Below are 18,727 nucleotides of genomic sequence, written 5' to 3'. Positions count from 1 at the left end.
ATTCGTTCTTCGGCACAACTCCAAGCTCCTTTCTCTGAAATCTACCCTTAGCGCGTGCCAACCCGCCACGCTGGACGATATTTCCGATTTATGGCTACTTTATCAGAGCATATCATACATTGAAAGGTCACCGGCGGGCGATTTAGGTCAAGATATTTTTAGAATTGAGAACTGTTCTCGTTTTCTACCAATCGACATGGTTTATATTGCTTGTATATTCGCTTGAAACAGCTTTATAAACTGATTATTTTCCTGGACGGATGATCAGTAATTCTTCGGACTACAGTGCAAATAAATATTCTGCTGAAATCTTACGCTTAGAACTTAATAATTCGTGTCTTCTCAAAACCACGAAATGACGAAACGTGACTAGGGCTTTCGAAGTGTCATGTTACGAGATCACGAGTGTTGCGTGTTGTTTTCACGTCATGTCACTCATCTCCGTTCATTACATTTATGGGAAGACTGTAACCTGAAAATCTGTTGTCTTTGTTTTTCTGTCTTGGTGGCCTTCCATAAAATAATATATTTACGGCAAACCGAATAATAAAATTTCGCATCTTAGCGGGAATTATCCGCCTAACGTATTTTATCGCGCTCTGCAAGGGTGGCTGAGCATTGAATTTTCGCTGAACGATTTCCTGTGCTGCATAGGTTTCTTTTCAAACATTCCCAGAATTGTTCTCGCTTTCAGCCAATTGGCGTTTTGTTTATCTGAGAACTGTTCGCAAATTCAGCCACTAAGTGTCAGAAAATCATGACATAATTTGCGTGTCACCCCCGAGAAGTATTTTCCGATCGTAGAAAAGGGACTTATTGTTAAATTGTGAGAACTGTTCTCAGTCTTAGCCAATAGGCTGATGTCAGTGTACCTCTGGATTAAAGAAAAGGAGTAATTTAGTTACTTGTGACGAATGGTAATATCCGATACTCGCCGAGACCCCTGTTTGAAAATCCGAGACCAAGACCAAAACACGCAAGACTTCGACACCGAAATAAACGCAATATAAACGAGACTTCGAGACTCTTCATAAAGGCTGTCGAGATTTCGAGATTGGATGAAAAGTTTGCGAGACCCAAGATTTTGGAAGTACCATTCGCCACCCCTTTTAATGGATTATGGGGACAACGAGTGAAATGAACTTGGCCGACAATTTCTTGCCTGTGAAAAGGCTTTGAATTCTGGTTGTTTTTAGTAATTCTTTCGCGCTCTCCACCAGGATTACTCAGCATTGAATTGTCGCTGAACGATTTTCGCGCTGCAGAACTTCACTACAAGCGTCACAATGTACTAAAAGTTTCTCAAATGAGACGTTTGGTCGTGTTTTGTCCTTCCTGTACCCTTTTCCCTTCATATGACCGGATATGATACAATGTGATGATACAACTGGTTACTTTGCTTACAAAACGACGTAACATAAGGAAAATGTGTTCAAAATACGAAATGGCTAGCAGAGTAACACTACCGTGAGAAACCATGCAATACATCAATGCTGACTCAATTCAGACAAATATAAATTCAATTTTTTGGAGTATGTTTTTACTCATTGCACCTTGGAGAAGGAGTTCGAGTTATCGTGAGTAAAATCATAGAGAATATGACCTTAAGGAAGAATAAACCACTTCAAGTTAGCGGAAGGTGCGAGTTTTCGCGGGTTTCTTTCGCGCATTCTAAGGATGAATTGTCGCTGAACGATTTTTTCGTGCCGCAGAACTTTTTTGTTTTAACATTCCCATAACTGTTCTCGGTTTTAGCCAATCGACAATTTGCTTTGTCCGAGAACTGTTCTCGAATTCAGCCACTAGCTTTCCGCGCCTCGAAATGAATGTGCCTTTGTGTACTCAGTCTGGCCAGAGAGCCTCCCTCGGCGGTGTATATTGGCTAAATCATGGAAATCGTGTAAGTTCAGCAAATTTGAAAACGGCCTTTATTGAAATACTGAAGAGGCCGATTTCCTTGTCAGGGTTGCTTCATCTCACACTCACTCAAACAATGGACTTAGTGATCACGGGCTCAAATGTGTTACTAAATAATTATTTTCGTCTTCTTGTCACCTTATTTCAGTTTCCCAGTGTCCCTGTAAATAGAAATCATGCTCTTACTCCACTGGAAGACTCCACAAAATTTGGCAGGGATGGAAAGGGTATTCAATGCAGTCAACAATTTGAATGTGAGAGCTCCCTTATCTCTAATATCCGAGAAGTGTTCTCAGTCTTCGCCAATCAGCATCTTATTATAAGAAATATTCTCACGGAAAGCAAAAACAGCATTACAAGCGGCACAATTAAAATGAACTTTGTCGAATGACACATTAGGTCTTGTTTTGTTCTTCCTGTTCGCCTGTCCCTTGATATACGCTTTAATGGGCGGTCGGGCAAAATTCCGCAAAATTGTAAAGTATTTGCCAGCGTATAAGTCAATGACGCATACAAAAAACAGTTCCAGTCCAACTGTCTACCAGTTGCCATCACTGAGCAGCCTGAAGGCAATCTGCCATCTGTAGTCATCAATGTCATGCTATAGAGGAAGACGAAGTAGATGTAATAAATGACTTAACACAGAATTACGAAATTGGCCTCATTTGCGGAGAGAACTATATTTGCATCACAGTTAAGGGTTAAGGATCGCCGAGTAATTGGTCCCTCACAAAATGACTGGATTTGTCTCGATATATAGCTGCAAATTCGGCTTGTCGGGAAGAAACGATTGGCACAAAACAATTGCCTGAATAACTTGTTCTTGTTTTGTTGACTTTACAGTGATTAACTACGTTGATGAAGTACAGCATTTCGGTTAAGACCTGTTGGAATGCGATTTCCTTTCTTTCTATCACTCTGCGATGTAAGGAAGAAAAGTGACTGTGTCAATTAACGCATGTCAGAGTCTAACTACATCCATGGTAATTTTCGGTTTAAGTATTGAGAAAACGAATCACATTCTAAACGATTACCTTCAATACGTAGACTCCACAGCTGACATCATCGTTTTGTAAGGGGTGAGGACTGGCCAAGTCAGTCCAGTAACATCCCTCAAGCTGGCTCCTTTTAGTTAGGAAGACCCTTGCAAGGAAATTGTGAATTAATATATGCTTATGTCATGCTTGTCATCTCTTTTAGAGGTCTAAATAACGGATTGTAATAAATTGTCCCTTTGGATTTTCGAGACGAGTCGAGCGCAAATACATTTATCAAGATATCGCTTAACGTTTAACGTGAGGGAATAACAAGTGCTCTTATCTTTATTGTGGTCTAGGCATTTTGACGACGCTGTTATGATCTAGGTCACTGTAGCTCATATATTTGTTGGTCTAATTTTGAAATTGTGTCTGTTAGGGATCAAATAAGGTTTGATTCACACCTAATGCCATAGCCTCCATCGGGAGTTTAATCCCCATTTTTGTCAGATGGAAGGCCCTGGTTATACGATAAATTGTTAATGTCCATGGTTTTTTTGTAAAACTAAAAATGATGAGCGAGTTCGAGAAAAACCAGTGAGCTTCAGTTTGTCTAAGGTGATTATTATTGGTGGCAGTTATGTTTAGGTTAAGTATCTGAGCCCGTAGTTCCCCATAAGTATACTTACGCCCAGTGTCCAGTGATACCACTGGGCAGCCTGATGGGGGAACACAAATTTCTTGTATGCCGAAATGTCAAGTTGTAACCAAATGCAATAAGCAGACATTGGAAAAAAGTACAGAGGTTGATAAATGACTATGAAAAATTCTTCTTTGTTACATGATGGATAGTTAAGCTTGAACATAAAAGGACACAGTAGTCTTACTGTAAAATGACCAACATTTAGACGCCCTTAAAATTTCCCTCTATTTCCATTTCAAATTTTAAGGGAACCCTTGCGTAGTTGTGAGCCTTATTTATACCAATTTTTTAAAAAAATTAATTCTGCACGTTCAAAGTGGTATGAAATCAATGTAATGTGTATGTCAGCTACTTACCCTTTTGCACCAGGGCTTCCCTCGCTTAGTTCTTTCATAGAAAAAACTATTCGCAGTGATAACGAACTTGCCCTGCAACTGTTAACGAGAGCTCTTAAACTACTTTTAATTAAAATTGCTACTCGTGATGTGACGCAACAGTGACCGTAACAGTCGTCTGATACTTACGTTTTTGTTGGCCTGTTTTTCTAATACTGCCATATATGCATTATATTAAAGGAGACTATTAGAAACTCGCAAAGGTAAAAAAAGGTGTAAATTTGTTTTGCATTTGTTTCTATAAAGCGAAACCAAAAATCAAGAGAGCGCTGGAATCTTGCTCCTTTCGCATTTAGTGGATGCGTAGTTAACTGAGTGCACATTAGCTGTTTCTTATCAGTAAAATCCTACTTACTGAATCATTTAGCCATCCAGGTTGTCGATGGCTCAAATAGAGACATCGTTAAAGATTCCTGGATGTACGGCATTCCTAATTGCAGTGTTTTGATATCCTTCCAATTCAAGTAACACCAGTTTTGAAAGTGCAGTAAGGGGTGGAAGTGTCATTCCATATGGCTTGAACCTGACGAAAACGAATTTTTGCCAAATTGTAAAAGGGTGAAATTGTGAAGACGTAGTTATCAAAAAAGCAAATCAAACTGACTACAGCAATAGAGTTGAATTCCTTTTAGTTTAGTTCTCTTTGGGCAGCCAATCCTTGGTAACTCCCGGCTACCACATTTTTAGGCTTTTTATGTCAGCTATCAAATGATGGTAATTACCTGAGAAATCTTTAGTCTTTTTACTAGTGCCTCTTTGCACTGAGGGAATGCTTCTTGGACTTCCTGTATTCTGGGGAATGTTAAGGCGTTAGCCAGTTTGTACCAGCTTCCTCGGCTTCTACATAGGTCAGTGATAAACACCTATTTGGTGTCCACAGTCTCCACTGTTACCTGAGCGGGCCAACCGAACACACCATTTTTTCCCATGAATTTGTTCCAAAAACGTTATCGAAAAAATGCCATCTTCCACCTTCAGCACTCTTCCCAAAAAGAAACAATCGCAGTTACTGTATGCGACAGCGACAAACATGCCACTGGATACCTGCAAAGGAAAACAGCTTATCAGTAGTAAATTATTTTCTTGCACATGTAAACCATTTGTGAAATCAACATAATTCATTCCTTTCTACGTAGCCGTTCATCGGTTTACCTCTTGGCTTTTCGTAGGTTCCTGTTCTTCTTTTCTTTCTGAAACGTCTAATTCTTGGAGTCCTCTCGTCTCCGCCGCTCGTGGTGGCGTCATATTATTGGTGTCTTTATGGGGCATCTGCTGAAAGAATCAGACATAAGTTAAATTGACAGCAATATTCAAATAGGTGATGCAAGGGTGATTACTCACTGATTCCGGCTCGTCGGGTGACTCGGCTTTCATTTTCTTCAGGGGTGTGGAGGTACTCTTAAAAGCAATGACAACAATATTACGAGGTGGTCAAAGACAGTTGCGCTACGGCTATATGGGCTCACTAGTAACAGTGTCATGGTTTATGATACTATATATTTGTCTGCCACTCCCAATCTCAGTGCTAGAGAGCTTAGGTGGTCGCTTTGTTAGAACGTCCGAGTTGGGACCGGGAGGTGCCATGGACTAGCCTTTGCTGTACAAAAGAAAAAACACTAGGATAACAAAGTTAAAGAACCTGAGATGAAAGCTAGTGGAGCCTACTACGTTAATGTTCGTACATCCTGCCAAGGCATAGTAGAGACGCTCGCAGTTGGTTATTACATACAAAATTTCAAATGTTCATCTATATAGATCACTCAGCCCTCGACCAAATATTTCCCCTAGCCATGATACCTTTACTAGTCAGTATTTACGGATTTCTTTGACTTTCTTGTCTGAAAATGAGCCAGATTATGGTATGGCGTCTAATGGGGCTCCCACTGTTGATTCCGGTGACTAGGGGAGAACAACACTCGAAGAGTGCTGGTCGTCGAGCAAGAGCTTTTTGCCCGACGATAAGGTTATCTGCAGCGAGTAAGGGAAACTAACATTTTATAGGCATCTCAGTCTTTGCCAAAGGGGCAAGACAGATTGTAAATAAAATCAAGTATGGATGAGCCTACTCCAGTTGACTTTCTTGTCATTTTCCCTGTTGTCTGGGTGGTTTTTGCGTTCGCTCTTGGTTTGGCCTTAAGAACCAAGACAATTAATATTTCCACCTGCCATAAACTACTGGAAGCCTTGAGAAGATACCATTCGGTGAACTAGCTGTGGATGTAGCGAGTTAGTACAAGATGCAATGTTTCATTAATGTAGTTACACAAAAATTGCGGTGCGTAATCTGCTGTTACTATTCCTGATTGACATATTCTTTGTTGATCCAGAGAGACGAATCGTCTACTAATCAAATAAGGCACCAAGCATAGACCATTGAGAGCAAAGTGTTACCTCGCACTCTCAAGCTTTCAGTCTTCATAGTGTTTCCCTTGCTCAGTTTTTCCTGTAATCGATTCATACAATTATATCAGTCAGTGAAAACCTGAATATTAGTTACGAGGGGTGGCACCTCTAACAGAGGCTGCTTCGGGGATGTCAGTGAATACTTTGCTCCGCGAATTGGCGGAAATGCCAGGTTTTAGGATTTTTATCCCAGGATTTGCCAGAAACTTGGGAGGGACAGAAAAAAAACAAAAACAAAAAACATTGGGACCTACCAACTCATCATTCACTTCGAGAAGCAGTGTTTGATCCAGGTTGGCTTTTGTGGATGACAGTTCATCTTGCAATCTACTGATTACCTAAAAATATCAAAGGCAGGATAGTCTAAACGGTTACTGTCTTTTTCTCGAGAAAATCAATAGTTACAATCTAACACCAAGAACATGAAAGGATTCGCCTTCACAAAAAATAGGTCACTTACATTCAAGTTCCGATAAATGATGCTGTTGCTTGCCTTCCATCTTTTGAGGATATCCTTCTCTTGAGTGGGTTCCTCCGCATCTCCTAAATCTCCTTGCCACTCGTAAAGTTTTTCCCTCATTGACAAAACAGTAGTGACAAAATCTGGAGTGTCGTACTTTTTCCAGGTGGAAAAATAGGCCGGTCTTCATTACGTGGGGCTATCGGCAAAAACTTAGCCACTATATCTGTAGTTTCAGACGAGCTTGGATTTTGCACTTCTTGCGGTTTGCTGCTCTCAAATGCTGCTAGTCCGGTTGTCTGAAGTTTATAATTATATATGCTGAGATAAACAAAGGAACTGATCTCCACTACGGAAGTGAATTGCACCGTTGGAAACAGGACAATTTGTGAAACACGTAAAGGGAGAAAACTGTTTTGGAACAAACTAATTTCAACGGTTTATTTGATTGTGGTTAATTTCGTGGATAACGGTTCACCTAGTGAGCTGCACGTGACCTGTATCAAGCTTCAACTGGTGCTCTCTGAAAATTTCTTGATTCTTCAGCTGCAAAAACTGCTATATTTTCAAAACAAAGCACGCTACCGAGCTGAAAACATGCTAGCAGATACATTTCTAAAACTTCTTTTTCGTGATGGAGATATAAATACAAAAGTCTGTTTACATTTGAATTTTAGTTTTTCATGACGGCACGTGAAAACTGAGAATACTTTAAAGTGGTTGAAAAGTCAAGCGGAGTTTCTGCAAAATGTTTATAAAAGCCAGCATCTCTTAGAAACGCCAGTCTCTCCACTTAACTTGCTTACTAGCCTGAATAAAACGAACAGTGGCAAATTGTATTACGAAATATGATTTTCTATAGAAACGCAAATGGTCGACTTGGAATTACATCCTGCTTTCATGCTATATTGCGTGCACAATTTTGCGGAAGTTTGCCTGAACTCACATGTTAAAGGCATATATGAAGAGAAAGGCGCACAGAAAGAGCAAAACAAGACCTAATGTGTCATTCGACAAAATTCATTTTAATCGTGCCGCTTGTAATGCTGTTCTCGCTTTCCATGAGCATATTCTTGATTGGCCAAGACCGAGAACACTTCTCAGATATTAGAGATAAGGAGGGTCTCACATTCAAATTGTTGACTGCATTGAATGTCCTTTTCATCTCTGCTAAATTTTGTGGAGCCTTCCAGTGGTGTAAGAGCAAAATTTATGTTTACAGGGACACTGGGAAACTGAAATAAGGTGACAAGAAGACAAAAATGTTTATTTAGTAACACATTTGAGCCCACTCGTGATCACAAAGTCCATCGGTTTGAGCTGGTGAGTGTGAGATGAAGCAACCCTGACAAGGAAATCGGCCGCTTCAGTATTTCAATAAATGCTGATTTCAAATTTGCTAAACGCAATAAAACTGATGGGACCTTACACGATTTCCATGATTTAGCCAGTATACACCGCCCAGGTAGGCTCTCTGGCTAGACTGAGTACACAAAGCCACATTCATTTCAAGGGGTGGGAAGCTAGTGGCTGAATTCGAGAATAGTTCTCGGACAAACAAATCGCCTATTGGCTGAAACCGAGAACAGTTATGGGAATGTTAAAACAAAAAAGTTCTGCGGCACGAAAAAATCGTTCAGCGACAATTCAATGCTGAGTCATCCTTAGTATGCACGAAAGAAACCTGCGATAACTCGAACCTTTTGCTAACTCGAAGTGGTCTATTCTTCCTTCAGGTCAAGGATTTTACTCACGATAACTCGAACTCCTTCTCCAAGGTGTAATGAGTAAAAACATACTCCAAAAAATTGAATTTATATTTGTCTGAATTGAGTCAGCATTGATGTATTGCATGGTTTCTCACGGTAGTGTTCCTCTGCTAGCCATTTTGCATTTTGAACACATTTTCCTTATGTTACGTCGTTTTGTAAGCAAAGTAACCAGTTGTATCATCACATTGTATCATATCCGGTCATGTGAAGGGATAAGGGCACAGGAAGGACAAAACACGACCAAATGTCTCATTTGAGAAACTTTTAGTACATTGTGACACTTGTAGTGCTGCTTTAGCTTTTATAACAAGGGTGCATGCCGATTAGCCAAGACCAAGAATAAACAAAGGCAATTGAGCCGGAACCTGTCAAAATTATCCCATCGTCTGTTCTGACGCCAAGTGGCTGAATTTGCGAACAGTTCTCGGCCAAAGAAAATGCCAGTTGGCTGAAAGCAAGAACAGTTACAGGAATGTTAAAACAACAGAGCTCTGTGGCGCGAAAATTGTTTAGCGACAATTCAATGCCGAGTAATCCCGGTGGAGAGCGCGAAAGAATGACTAAAAACAACCAGAATTCAAAGCCTTTTCACAGGCAAGAAATTGTCGGCCAGGTTCATTTCACTCGTTGTCCCCATAATCCATTAAAAGGGGTGGCAAATGGTACTTCCAAAATCTTGGGTCTCGCAAACTTTTCATCCGATCTCGAAATGTCAACAGCCTTTATGAAGAGTCTCGAAGTCTCGTTTATATTGCATTTATTTCGGTGTTGAAGTCTTGCGTGTTTTGGTCTTGGTCTCGGATTTTCAAACAGGTGTCTCGGCGAGTATCGGATATTACCATTCGTCACAAGTAACTAAATTACTCCTTTTCTTTAATGCAGAGATACACTGACATCAGCCTATTGGCTAAGACTGAGAACAGTTCTCACAATTTAACAATAAGTCCCTTTTCTACGATCGGAAAATACTTCTCGGGGGTGACACGCAAATTATGTCGTGGTTTTCTGACGCTAAGTGGCTGAATTTGCGAACAGTTCTCGGATAAACAAAACGCCAATTGGGTGAAAACGAGAACAATTGTGGGAATGTTTGAACAGAAAGCTATGCAGCACAGGAAATTGTTCAGCGAAAATTCAATGCTCAGCCACCCTTGCAGAGCGCGATAAAATACGTTAGGCGGATAATTCCCGCTAAGATGCGAAATTTTATTATTCGGTTTGCCGTAAATATATTATTTTATGGAAGGCCACCGAGACAGAAAAACAAAGACAACAGATTTTCAGGTTACAGTCTCCCCATAAATGTAATGAACGGAGACGAGTGACATGACGTCAAAACAACATGCAACACTCGTGATCTCGTAACATGACACTTCGAAAGCCCTAGTCGTGTTTCGTCATTTCGTGGTTTTGAGAAAACACGAATTACCGTAAAAACTCGTGTATAAGCCGCACTCGTATATAAGCCGCACCCCCAACTTTCGAGCTTGATTTTGAAAAAAAGAACTCTTTAAAAAGCACTGAGCAAAAGAAAGTGATTACTTGTACATTGTAAGCTTGGTCAAATCTGATGCTGTGTATTTGCTGCGAGCTAAATAACTCTTGAAATACCTTTTACAAGCTATTCTGCAACGGAATTTCTGATATCCTCCTAAAGAGAGGCTCTTTTGACAAGATGTTGCCTTTATTGCTAAAGGTGATGGTGGAAAACGATGAAATTCAAACGGAAATCCGAGCAAAACAATCTCTGACCGATCGATGCAAAATGATTGCTTAGTAACCACGCAGTCATTTAAAGAGAGAGTCTGGACACAAGAGAAATACACACGCAAATAAATGGACTTGTAGATTATATTTTACAATACTAAATGATACATTTGTATCCAAAAGAGAAACCGGTACATGTGTTATCGATATTAAAAAGTTAACCTATCCTTACTTTTACGCAAAAACTATTTACATGTGCAAAATTTGAAGTTCGTCTTATCAATCTTTGTCCAAAGTGAAAATGTTCTATCGTTCAGCTCAGTTAGAAACCATAAAAGTCCTCACTGTCACTTTCACCGAAAATGGCCTCATAGAATTCAGGTGCAATTTCTGCTTGTTGTCGCTCAAAGTCATCTGCATAGTACAACTCTTCATCGCCGTCCAGTTCATCGATGTCTGTGAATGGATCCGAGTCAGACTCCTCTTCCCAGATTTCTTCATCTTCTGTACCGTCCATTACGTTGGTGATACAGCACTCGCGGAACGACTTCGTAATCATTTCAGTTGGTATGTCATTCCAGGCAGCACTGATCCATCTGCAGATCTCATCAAGCTCAACTTTCCGAATACGACCTCCGGCAGTAAAGGTGTGCTCTCCAGCCAACATCCATTCTTGCCACTTTGCCCTCATGCGGTCCTTGAAGGGTTTGTTGATAGATACATCCAATGGCTGAAGCATGCTGGTCATGCCACCAGGAATCACTACGGGCTCCGTATTTAGAGACCTCAAGGTACAGCGAATTGGTTTGGATAAGTGGGCTCGGAACGAATCCCACACAAGCATGGACTTTTGCCTGCTGATGCCACCAACTTTACTCCAAACGGTTCGTAACCAGTCCTTCACGAGTGCTTCGTACATCCAGCCCTTTGCCTGGCACCTGACAACAACCTCTTTAGGAAAGTTCCAGTTCTTAGGAAGTGTTTTCCGTTTAAACACAACGTAAGGTGGGAGTTTTGTTCCATCTCCGAGGCAGGTGAGCATAACAGTAAACCTATCCTTCTCATGACCTGTGCTTAGAAGTGGGACGCTCTTCACTCCTTTCTCTGCAACGGTACTGTTCGTTACAATGTCAAACGTAAGTGGTGTCTGGTCTGCATTACCAATGTATTTAAGATCAAAGTCATGCTCCTTCCGTTTAGCCATCACATAGCGCTGAAATTTGATCAACTTCTCTTCATAGTCTTGGGGAAGTTTCTGAGCAATCGTGGTCCGCCTTCTAATGGAGAAGCCACATCGGTCCATGAAACGATAACACCAGCATTTAGATGCCTTAAATTGTTCCAGTCCTAGCCTTTGCGCCACTGATTTTGCTTTAAGGCATATGACATTGGTGGATACGCCAGTGCCAGCTTTGTGTTTCTCGGTTATCCACGCAGCGACTTCTTTTTCAAGTTCAGGAAATGCAGCTGATCGACCACGTAGAGCTCGCTTGTTTCGCGGTGTTTTCAGCAGCTTTTCACGTTGCGAGCGCCAGCAACGCACACAGCTTTCATTTATACTGAACTGCTTTCCAGCGGCACGATTTCCTTTTTCTACAGCATATGCAACAACTCGAAGTTTAAAAGACGCAGTGTACGATGCTCTGGGAGAACCCCTTCCTGACATGATGACAATAAACTGACAGTATGAAGACATGTGTCGAATGTTTTGACTCTTGCGCGGATCAAACAGAGTAAAATCTGATTGGTTTAAATAGACAATAAACAGACAATCGGTTAACCATGCTCAAGTTGCGAATGACTTGACCCTTGTGTTTTCTTAGCACAAGTTTTTGTGACATTTCACGATCATAGAACAAATATACCTACAAAACTAAAATGATTTAGGATCCATGCTACATAGGTAACTGTATAAGCTGAGCATATTATCGAAAATTTGAATATAAAGTTCCTTGAGAATCAATTTTCATGCAAAAAACAGGTTTATTTACAGCCACAAGCATGCGGCTTGGTTAGGTCACTTAGCAACGCCTCACAGATGCACTCTACTTTGATTGGCTAGCTAAAAACCGATAAGAAGTCTGGGCCAAGTCACATAGATCGATCGAATTGAACGATCGAACGAACGATAAACAACATGGAAAAGTTCCATTTCACATCAGCTGTGCGTGGATACCATGTTTATAAACATGTATGGAAGCCTTCAATTGGTGAAAAACTTGTTGCTCGACGCAAGTTTAACAATCCTATGGATAAACACACGGTGCAAGTTGTGAAGAACACCGAAACAGTCGGTCATTTGCCCCGTGAATTCTCACGAATAGCGTGGTATTTTCTTGCACATGGCAGAGAGATCAGTATTGAAGTGATCGGTCGCAGAAGGCATTGTAAGCAGCTTTGTGGAGGAATGGAGATTCCATGCCAGTTAAAGTTTAGCTGCGCAAAGGAAGTACAAATGAATCGCTTGAAAGAACTACTCGCGAAGAAGATTCAGGTTTAAAACCTGAAGAGACAAAGGCTCCTTTAGGAGTCACCACTTCTATCAAAAGCAATGATCAACAACAGCAACAGGTTTCAAAATGTTGAATGTTTATTTACTTGCGTTTTTAAGTGCTATATCTGACCACTAACTAGGCAATTAGCCCCCTCTGAAAACAATGGTCTCGTATATAAGCCGCACCCGCCATTTTAAGCCCAAAATTTCAGCAAAAAGGTGCGGCTTATACACGAGTTTTTACGGTATTGCTTTCTAAGCGTTAGATGTCAGCAGAATATTTCTTTGCTCTGTGGTCCGAAGAATTACTGATCATCCGTCCAGGAAAATAATCAGTTTGTAAAGCTGTTTCAAGCGAATATACAAGCAATATAAACCGTGTCGATTGGTAGAAAACGAGAACAGTTCTCAATTCTAAAAATATCTTGACCTAAATCGCCTGCCGGTGACCTTTCAATGTATGATATGCTCTGATAAAGTAGCCATAAATCGGAAATGTCGTCCGGCGTGGTGGGTTGGCGCGCGCTAAGGGTAAATTTCAGAGAAAGGAGCTTGGAATTGTGCTGAAGAACGAATCAAAATGATTGCACCAAACGGTAAATTATCAGAAGTGACAAGGTATCCCCCAAGCTGCCGAGGAAATACTCAAAGAGATCGTAATGAAACAGTGGCTAAACAAGTCTGGGAAAATTTTGGCGCGAATTTCAGGGAAAATGATTACTTGCTTTCTAGATTTACGGACCCAGGAAAAAGTTAATGAAATTTGTATTTGGACGACGGATCGACATACTGTTGGTAAGTTGCCACCTTCCTTGATATGCTTGTTAGAAAAGAAAAATGGAAAAGCAGAATTTCACGTTGTATTGTCCGCAACGCAATTATGTGGACTTCTGTGGCTGAACTAGAAAGTTTTCAATTTAATATCCCCAGTACATTTTGTTGTTGTTGTTGATAAGCTTAGTTAAAGAGCCACGTAAACACCATTCTTGTAGATAGTCGAAATTCGTAAAGATTCAACTCGACTATTATTGATAAAAGACCATTGTGTAAACTCATTCATGTGTGGTTAATAGATGATGACAAACAAACGTTCGAGAATAATTACTTATCGGTGATTCATGACAGATGCTTACCAGACATTTTGTTTACGATGAAAAATTCACTGGTTCTCATTGGTGGATACTGAGAACTGTTTCTCGTTTATGAATGAATGTGATTTCATGCTCCCTTATTGGCCAAGGCTGGGAACAGTTCTCAGAGCGACAAAACATTCTCAGTTTCCAGTTGAAAAGTGCATTTTCCACTTTGACATTGCACTCTGTATGAAATAAAAAAGGGCCCCAATGGTGTATACACATTGGAATGATGTTAGAGATTAGCAGCTTTATGCCGTCAATAGCCCGTAGGAGGCTACATGTATCTGTTCCCATGAAAAGTTAATGTATTGATAATTAAACAAACGATGCTATTATCAAAGAAGAATTGGAGGGAGCTGGATGAGTTAGAGAGAAGGCAAAAAGACGAAACCAAGCTAGTTCGTTCTTCAATACAGTGGAATTTGTGAAGTAAACAAACGCAGTTACTATCACACCGCTCATGCAGTGTAACAAGGATATCAAAAGCCACTAAAAGTACTTCAGATTTTATTGCATAATTTGAGTCACAGGTGAAGAATATTTCTAGCAAATGTGTGTGTTTCAAGAAACCGAGAAACTTCTTGGAATCAACCATCCCATTGATTAGGTCAGCAGCCCATGACCGGCTCCTGATTAGGTACAGGTCCAGAAGTTGTTTCATGTCACTCAAGGATCTGTGGAAATTAACCACACGGCAAACTGAATTGAGTCCATGAATTTACTAGAAGATTGAGGGCAATTCTTCCCTTTGGGCTCAGGCCTGTGACAAATCTTTGATGAACAGAGAACCAGAAACTCTCCCCAATGGTAACAGCCCATATTGCAGTCCATGACTCACACTTGCCAGCTTGCACTTTAAAATCAGTGTGACCAGATAAAAAGCAACACGTGAGTCCTTGTGTTAAAAGTTTTCATCAATGAAATAAGTTGAGGAACACAAATACTTTAGGATTAATAAATAAATTATTTTCATAGTTTTACTCTCACGTTCTCAGTGACTAGCCAGAAGCAAGGTAGTCCTGTTCTGGCCCTCTCCATGTTATGCAACATTGAGAGAGATGGTCCCTATCTCTCGGGTCTCTGCCAATGTTTCATGACAGAGACAGGGCTAGAACTGAACTAGAAGCAAGTAAAAAAAATTGCACCACTGTTGCACACAACATTTGCTTAAGAATGGCTGACTGTTAGGATCAAGAAGTGCCAGTCAACGATCCACTTGGCAAATTGCTCATATTTTGCCCAAAGATACCCTTTGGTGACCTAATTGTAAAAATATATTTAAAAGTTCCAGTGAATTTTTATTCTCTAGAGATTCGCGCAAATTTGAAAGTGCACTCGAAATGCGGTTTTTCGTGTAATAAAATGACCAAAATAGGGTGCGAAAATGAAGTGCTGCTAAAGTCTTAAAATAAATTCAGTTGACTTTAAACTTCACACAAATGTGGAACAACCACTCTAATTTATTCTTTGTTTTAAACTAATCTCAGATATGTTTGTATAATGGTTTTCAGGTCCATTTTAAAAACACCTATGAAGCGTGTTTAAAATAATGGCAAAATATAGGTCATGTTTAACAGCATAAAAATGCGTCTGGTATCTCACTTTTTGATTATTTTACTTGACAGCCTTAAAATATCATTATTAAACATATTCCATGCCAAGTTTCATGCTCGAACTCGCAGTCTTTCCCTTTTGAGAAAAACGAAAAGCTATGTCAATGTGCTGGATGTAAATAACACAATATTTATAGACGAACAAGAGACAAATCAAATTTCAATAGGGAAAATAAAAGGCTATCGCTAATTAAAATCGCGTCAATTCACTGCTATCATAGAAACATAATGTCCACAATATAAAAACTGTTTTTAGACGTTTTTGAAACAGTGCGCTTTAACTTTGCTTAATTTCTTGTCCATCATCGCATGTAATTCGGTTAATGTAAACAACACTGTAAATGGTTGTCATTACAAACGCAAGAGATATCCTAGACTGCGAACAGTCTCTCTTTTGCTCGAAACCTTAATGTTTTTGATTCACCAAAACGCTTTGAGTTCGTTAAGACACAACAAAGGGTCAACTTGTAATACTGTTTAGCAGTAAGGATATTAAAGGACTTTAGATCAATCGAGTTGAAATATCTCGAAGCAGATCAGAATCGTGCCCTTATTCTAATTTGGTAAACAGGCAATCTAGGTTCAAGTTGAAGAAGTTGAGACATCAATCTGGCAATGTATTACTGGTACAAAAACAAAATCAAACCGAAGTCATCAAAATTGTAAGTTTAAAGGTGTAGTGGCAAGTTCCAAATAAATTCCGCCTATATCTTAAGTGAGACGGTACGACCCCAAACAAATAAACAAAATATTGATATGAGTAATTTATTCTGAAAATGTTACAGGAAACATACCTAAAAGCTGTCGATTCCCTTCAATACCACTCAACATTGCCTTAAAGAGCCCAAGCTTTCTGCTATAAGAATCAGGGGCCACATGAGTCGAAGTTTAGTTTTTGTAATATCAGCAACCGAGCTACTTCACCTGCGTGGCTGATATTTGAGACTCAGTAAAAGTGTCACACAACTGTACGACCAGCCCAGTCATGCTTTTACTGCTCTTGTGCAAATGTTCAACATTTTGCAATTTACATAAACCAATTAAAAGTTTAAAGTTGGGACGGTAGATTGAAATGCGCTTTTTAAAGTTGTCCTATCCAGGAGCAATTACTTGTTGTTCTTGAATGGCTTTTAGTTGTACCTACAGTCACAGGGGAGGCGGGGGGGGGGGGGGGGTACTCCCTGAAATCAGATATCTGTATGCCGTGAGGATTCAGTGGTCTCTCTTAACGCCTACACTGAAACACCAGATGATTCCCGAAGGGATCACTAGGCTAAATAATTTTCAGTTTAGCTCTGCTGAGTCAATTACCAGTTGGCATCCCTATTATAATAATATTATATTTACAGTGGTCATGCACTTAGCTATACAAGCACTGAGCTTAGCTAGTTTAATTGACTGTGGATAAGTGGAAAAACAGTTAAACTGTAAACCAGAAAAGCTTGTTGCACATTGTCATTTAGTGTTGCCCAACACGCAATCGGTCTGGTTGTAATGCTAATCGTATTTGATAAAATCTCAAGTTTTCTTTCAACACATACTTGGGTGACATACTGATGGATGGGCGTGGCCAGGAGCCACAAGTCAAGTCAGTCAACTGGCAGAGCTTAACAGAAGAGTGATAGTGAGCCACTGGTGGAGAGATTGCAGATTTTCCCTACGCTTTACCCTAGTAGGCCTCTGTTATATTCTAATGAACTGATGTAACAAGTAACAAGCAGCAATCGTATCTTATGACAAAATTCCACATAGGTTAAACAACAGACCGAAAGCTTGACGTTGAAATGGTTGCGTGGGAAATGTGTGGAGCGCGGAATCCTGATGATATGCACCTTTTTCAGGCATCTGAATTCTTTATAACTGCCTCGCAGGTTGCTAGTATTTCTCTCGCCAAAGTACCGCTGTGCACCAAGGTGATCCTGATGAGATGCATGTTCAGGCATCTGAAGAGGAGAGCAATTTTAGTCAGGTAAAGGAAGTTGTGGAAATAATCCAACTCCAGCATCCTTTGGTATACCACCAGCACGAGCTCTGTGACTTGGCAATGAAAGGTACCCTAAAGAACCTGAAACTGCCTATGCTATAGTGTGGGTGCAAAGACCTGGGACTAGATATACCTCCCCCACCTGTGTGCAGAAAGGCTCTGAACTGGGCACTTCTGAAGGACATTACTAACAACTGCACTTGCCGAAAGTATCCTTAGGAACTGTCAGTGTTCGGCTTCTTTGGTATTTAGCAAACATCTCTTGACGGGGGATGGAAAGAAATCGAGAGAGAGGGAGAGGAGGAGGAAGATCCTTTGGAGGAAAAACTAATGGCCGAATCGTCACCCTTTCCAAATTTGCTGCAGCAATTAATTTACCGTTATCAACTTAAAAATAGATGATCTAATGTACTTTGTTTGCGACAGTGCCCGCACAGATGTAGTGCAACAGTGACTTTAGACTGACTAATCACATACTGTAGATCTCATGAAGAGTGAATTTTCCCAAAAACAGTTTTCCACAAAGAAACAGCCGACTTATTTATGATTCTTTTATACTGCTTCTTTTTTTTTAAACTAAGAGAATGAAATAATCCTCTGCCACACCTCCCCCACACCCTTCCCCCTTCCCTCAAGGACAAAAAAAAAAGTATTGGTGATCGGGTTGTGTGACATTTTTCTCGTTTTTACAATTATACTTTTCATAATAAAATGTACAAAGGAAATACTGCCAGTAAATGGTTGGGGAATTGCTCCCTTATATTGTGGTGTAGCAGTAAGGCGGACGTATGGCATTTGGGTATGTCTCTCTTTATTCTAAGGACGGTAATTAAAGGTGTGCTGAATGATCGAGAATATTGTGCATTTGTTTGCGGTTGAACAATTTGGCCATATGTTTTCCGTACACGACTATTTATCGAAGGGGGTATTTGTTGGAAAGGTTTATCTATACCCTCTAACACCACTCTTTTGAGCATCTGCTGGATTTTAGCTAGAAGTATATTATCATAGTACATCGGTAAGCATTCCACATACTGACCAACACGGCGAACCCCTTAAGTAAGGCATAAAATGATAAATGGTTCCCACGAGTTCTTGTTCGCAAGTAACTTCAGGTTGTTCAAACCTCTTTTGTGAACTGCTTTAGAATTACATGGTATTTAGTT

General features: G+C 40.2%; 1 protein-coding gene and 1 long non-coding RNA gene across 4 annotated transcripts in view; both read right to left on the bottom strand.

The window, feature by feature from the left end:
• Window positions 1-405: 405 nt before the first annotated feature.
• Window positions 406-4,152, bottom strand: LOC145460240 (uncharacterized). The gene is made up of 4 exons (XR_014039818.1): window positions 4,122-4,152; window positions 3,954-4,031; window positions 2,952-3,060; window positions 406-2,518 (listed from the first exon to the last, which is right to left on the bottom strand). It is a non-coding gene; the product is annotated as an uncharacterized LOC145460240 (long non-coding RNA).
• A 791-nt stretch (window positions 4,153-4,943) lies between these two features.
• Window positions 4,944-18,727, bottom strand: part of LOC145503127 (uncharacterized) — a 382,969-nt gene continuing 369,185 nt past the window's right edge. The window contains exons 4-6 of one of the 3 annotated variants that reach the window (XM_081482588.1): window positions 6,059-6,125; window positions 5,334-5,390; window positions 4,944-5,264 (exon numbers count right to left, since the gene is read on the bottom strand). In XM_081482588.1, coding sequence (XP_081338714.1) covers window positions 5,251-5,264; window positions 5,334-5,390; window positions 6,059-6,125 — 138 coding nt within the window. In that variant the 3' untranslated portion in view covers window positions 4,944-5,250. Of the gene's footprint in view, window positions 5,265-5,333; window positions 5,391-6,058; window positions 6,384-18,727 lie in introns of those variants that run through there. The other 2 variants (XM_081482589.1, XR_014051434.1) reach the window with 2 other exon arrangements.

Source organism: Orbicella franksi, chromosome 11 (assembly GCF_964199315.1).
Source record: "Orbicella franksi chromosome 11, jaOrbFran1.1, whole genome shotgun sequence".
Taxonomy (NCBI): domain Eukaryota; kingdom Metazoa; phylum Cnidaria; class Anthozoa; order Scleractinia; family Merulinidae; genus Orbicella; species Orbicella franksi.
The sequence above is the reverse complement of the archived record's forward strand: the minus strand, read 5'-3'. Positions and strand labels throughout refer to the sequence as shown.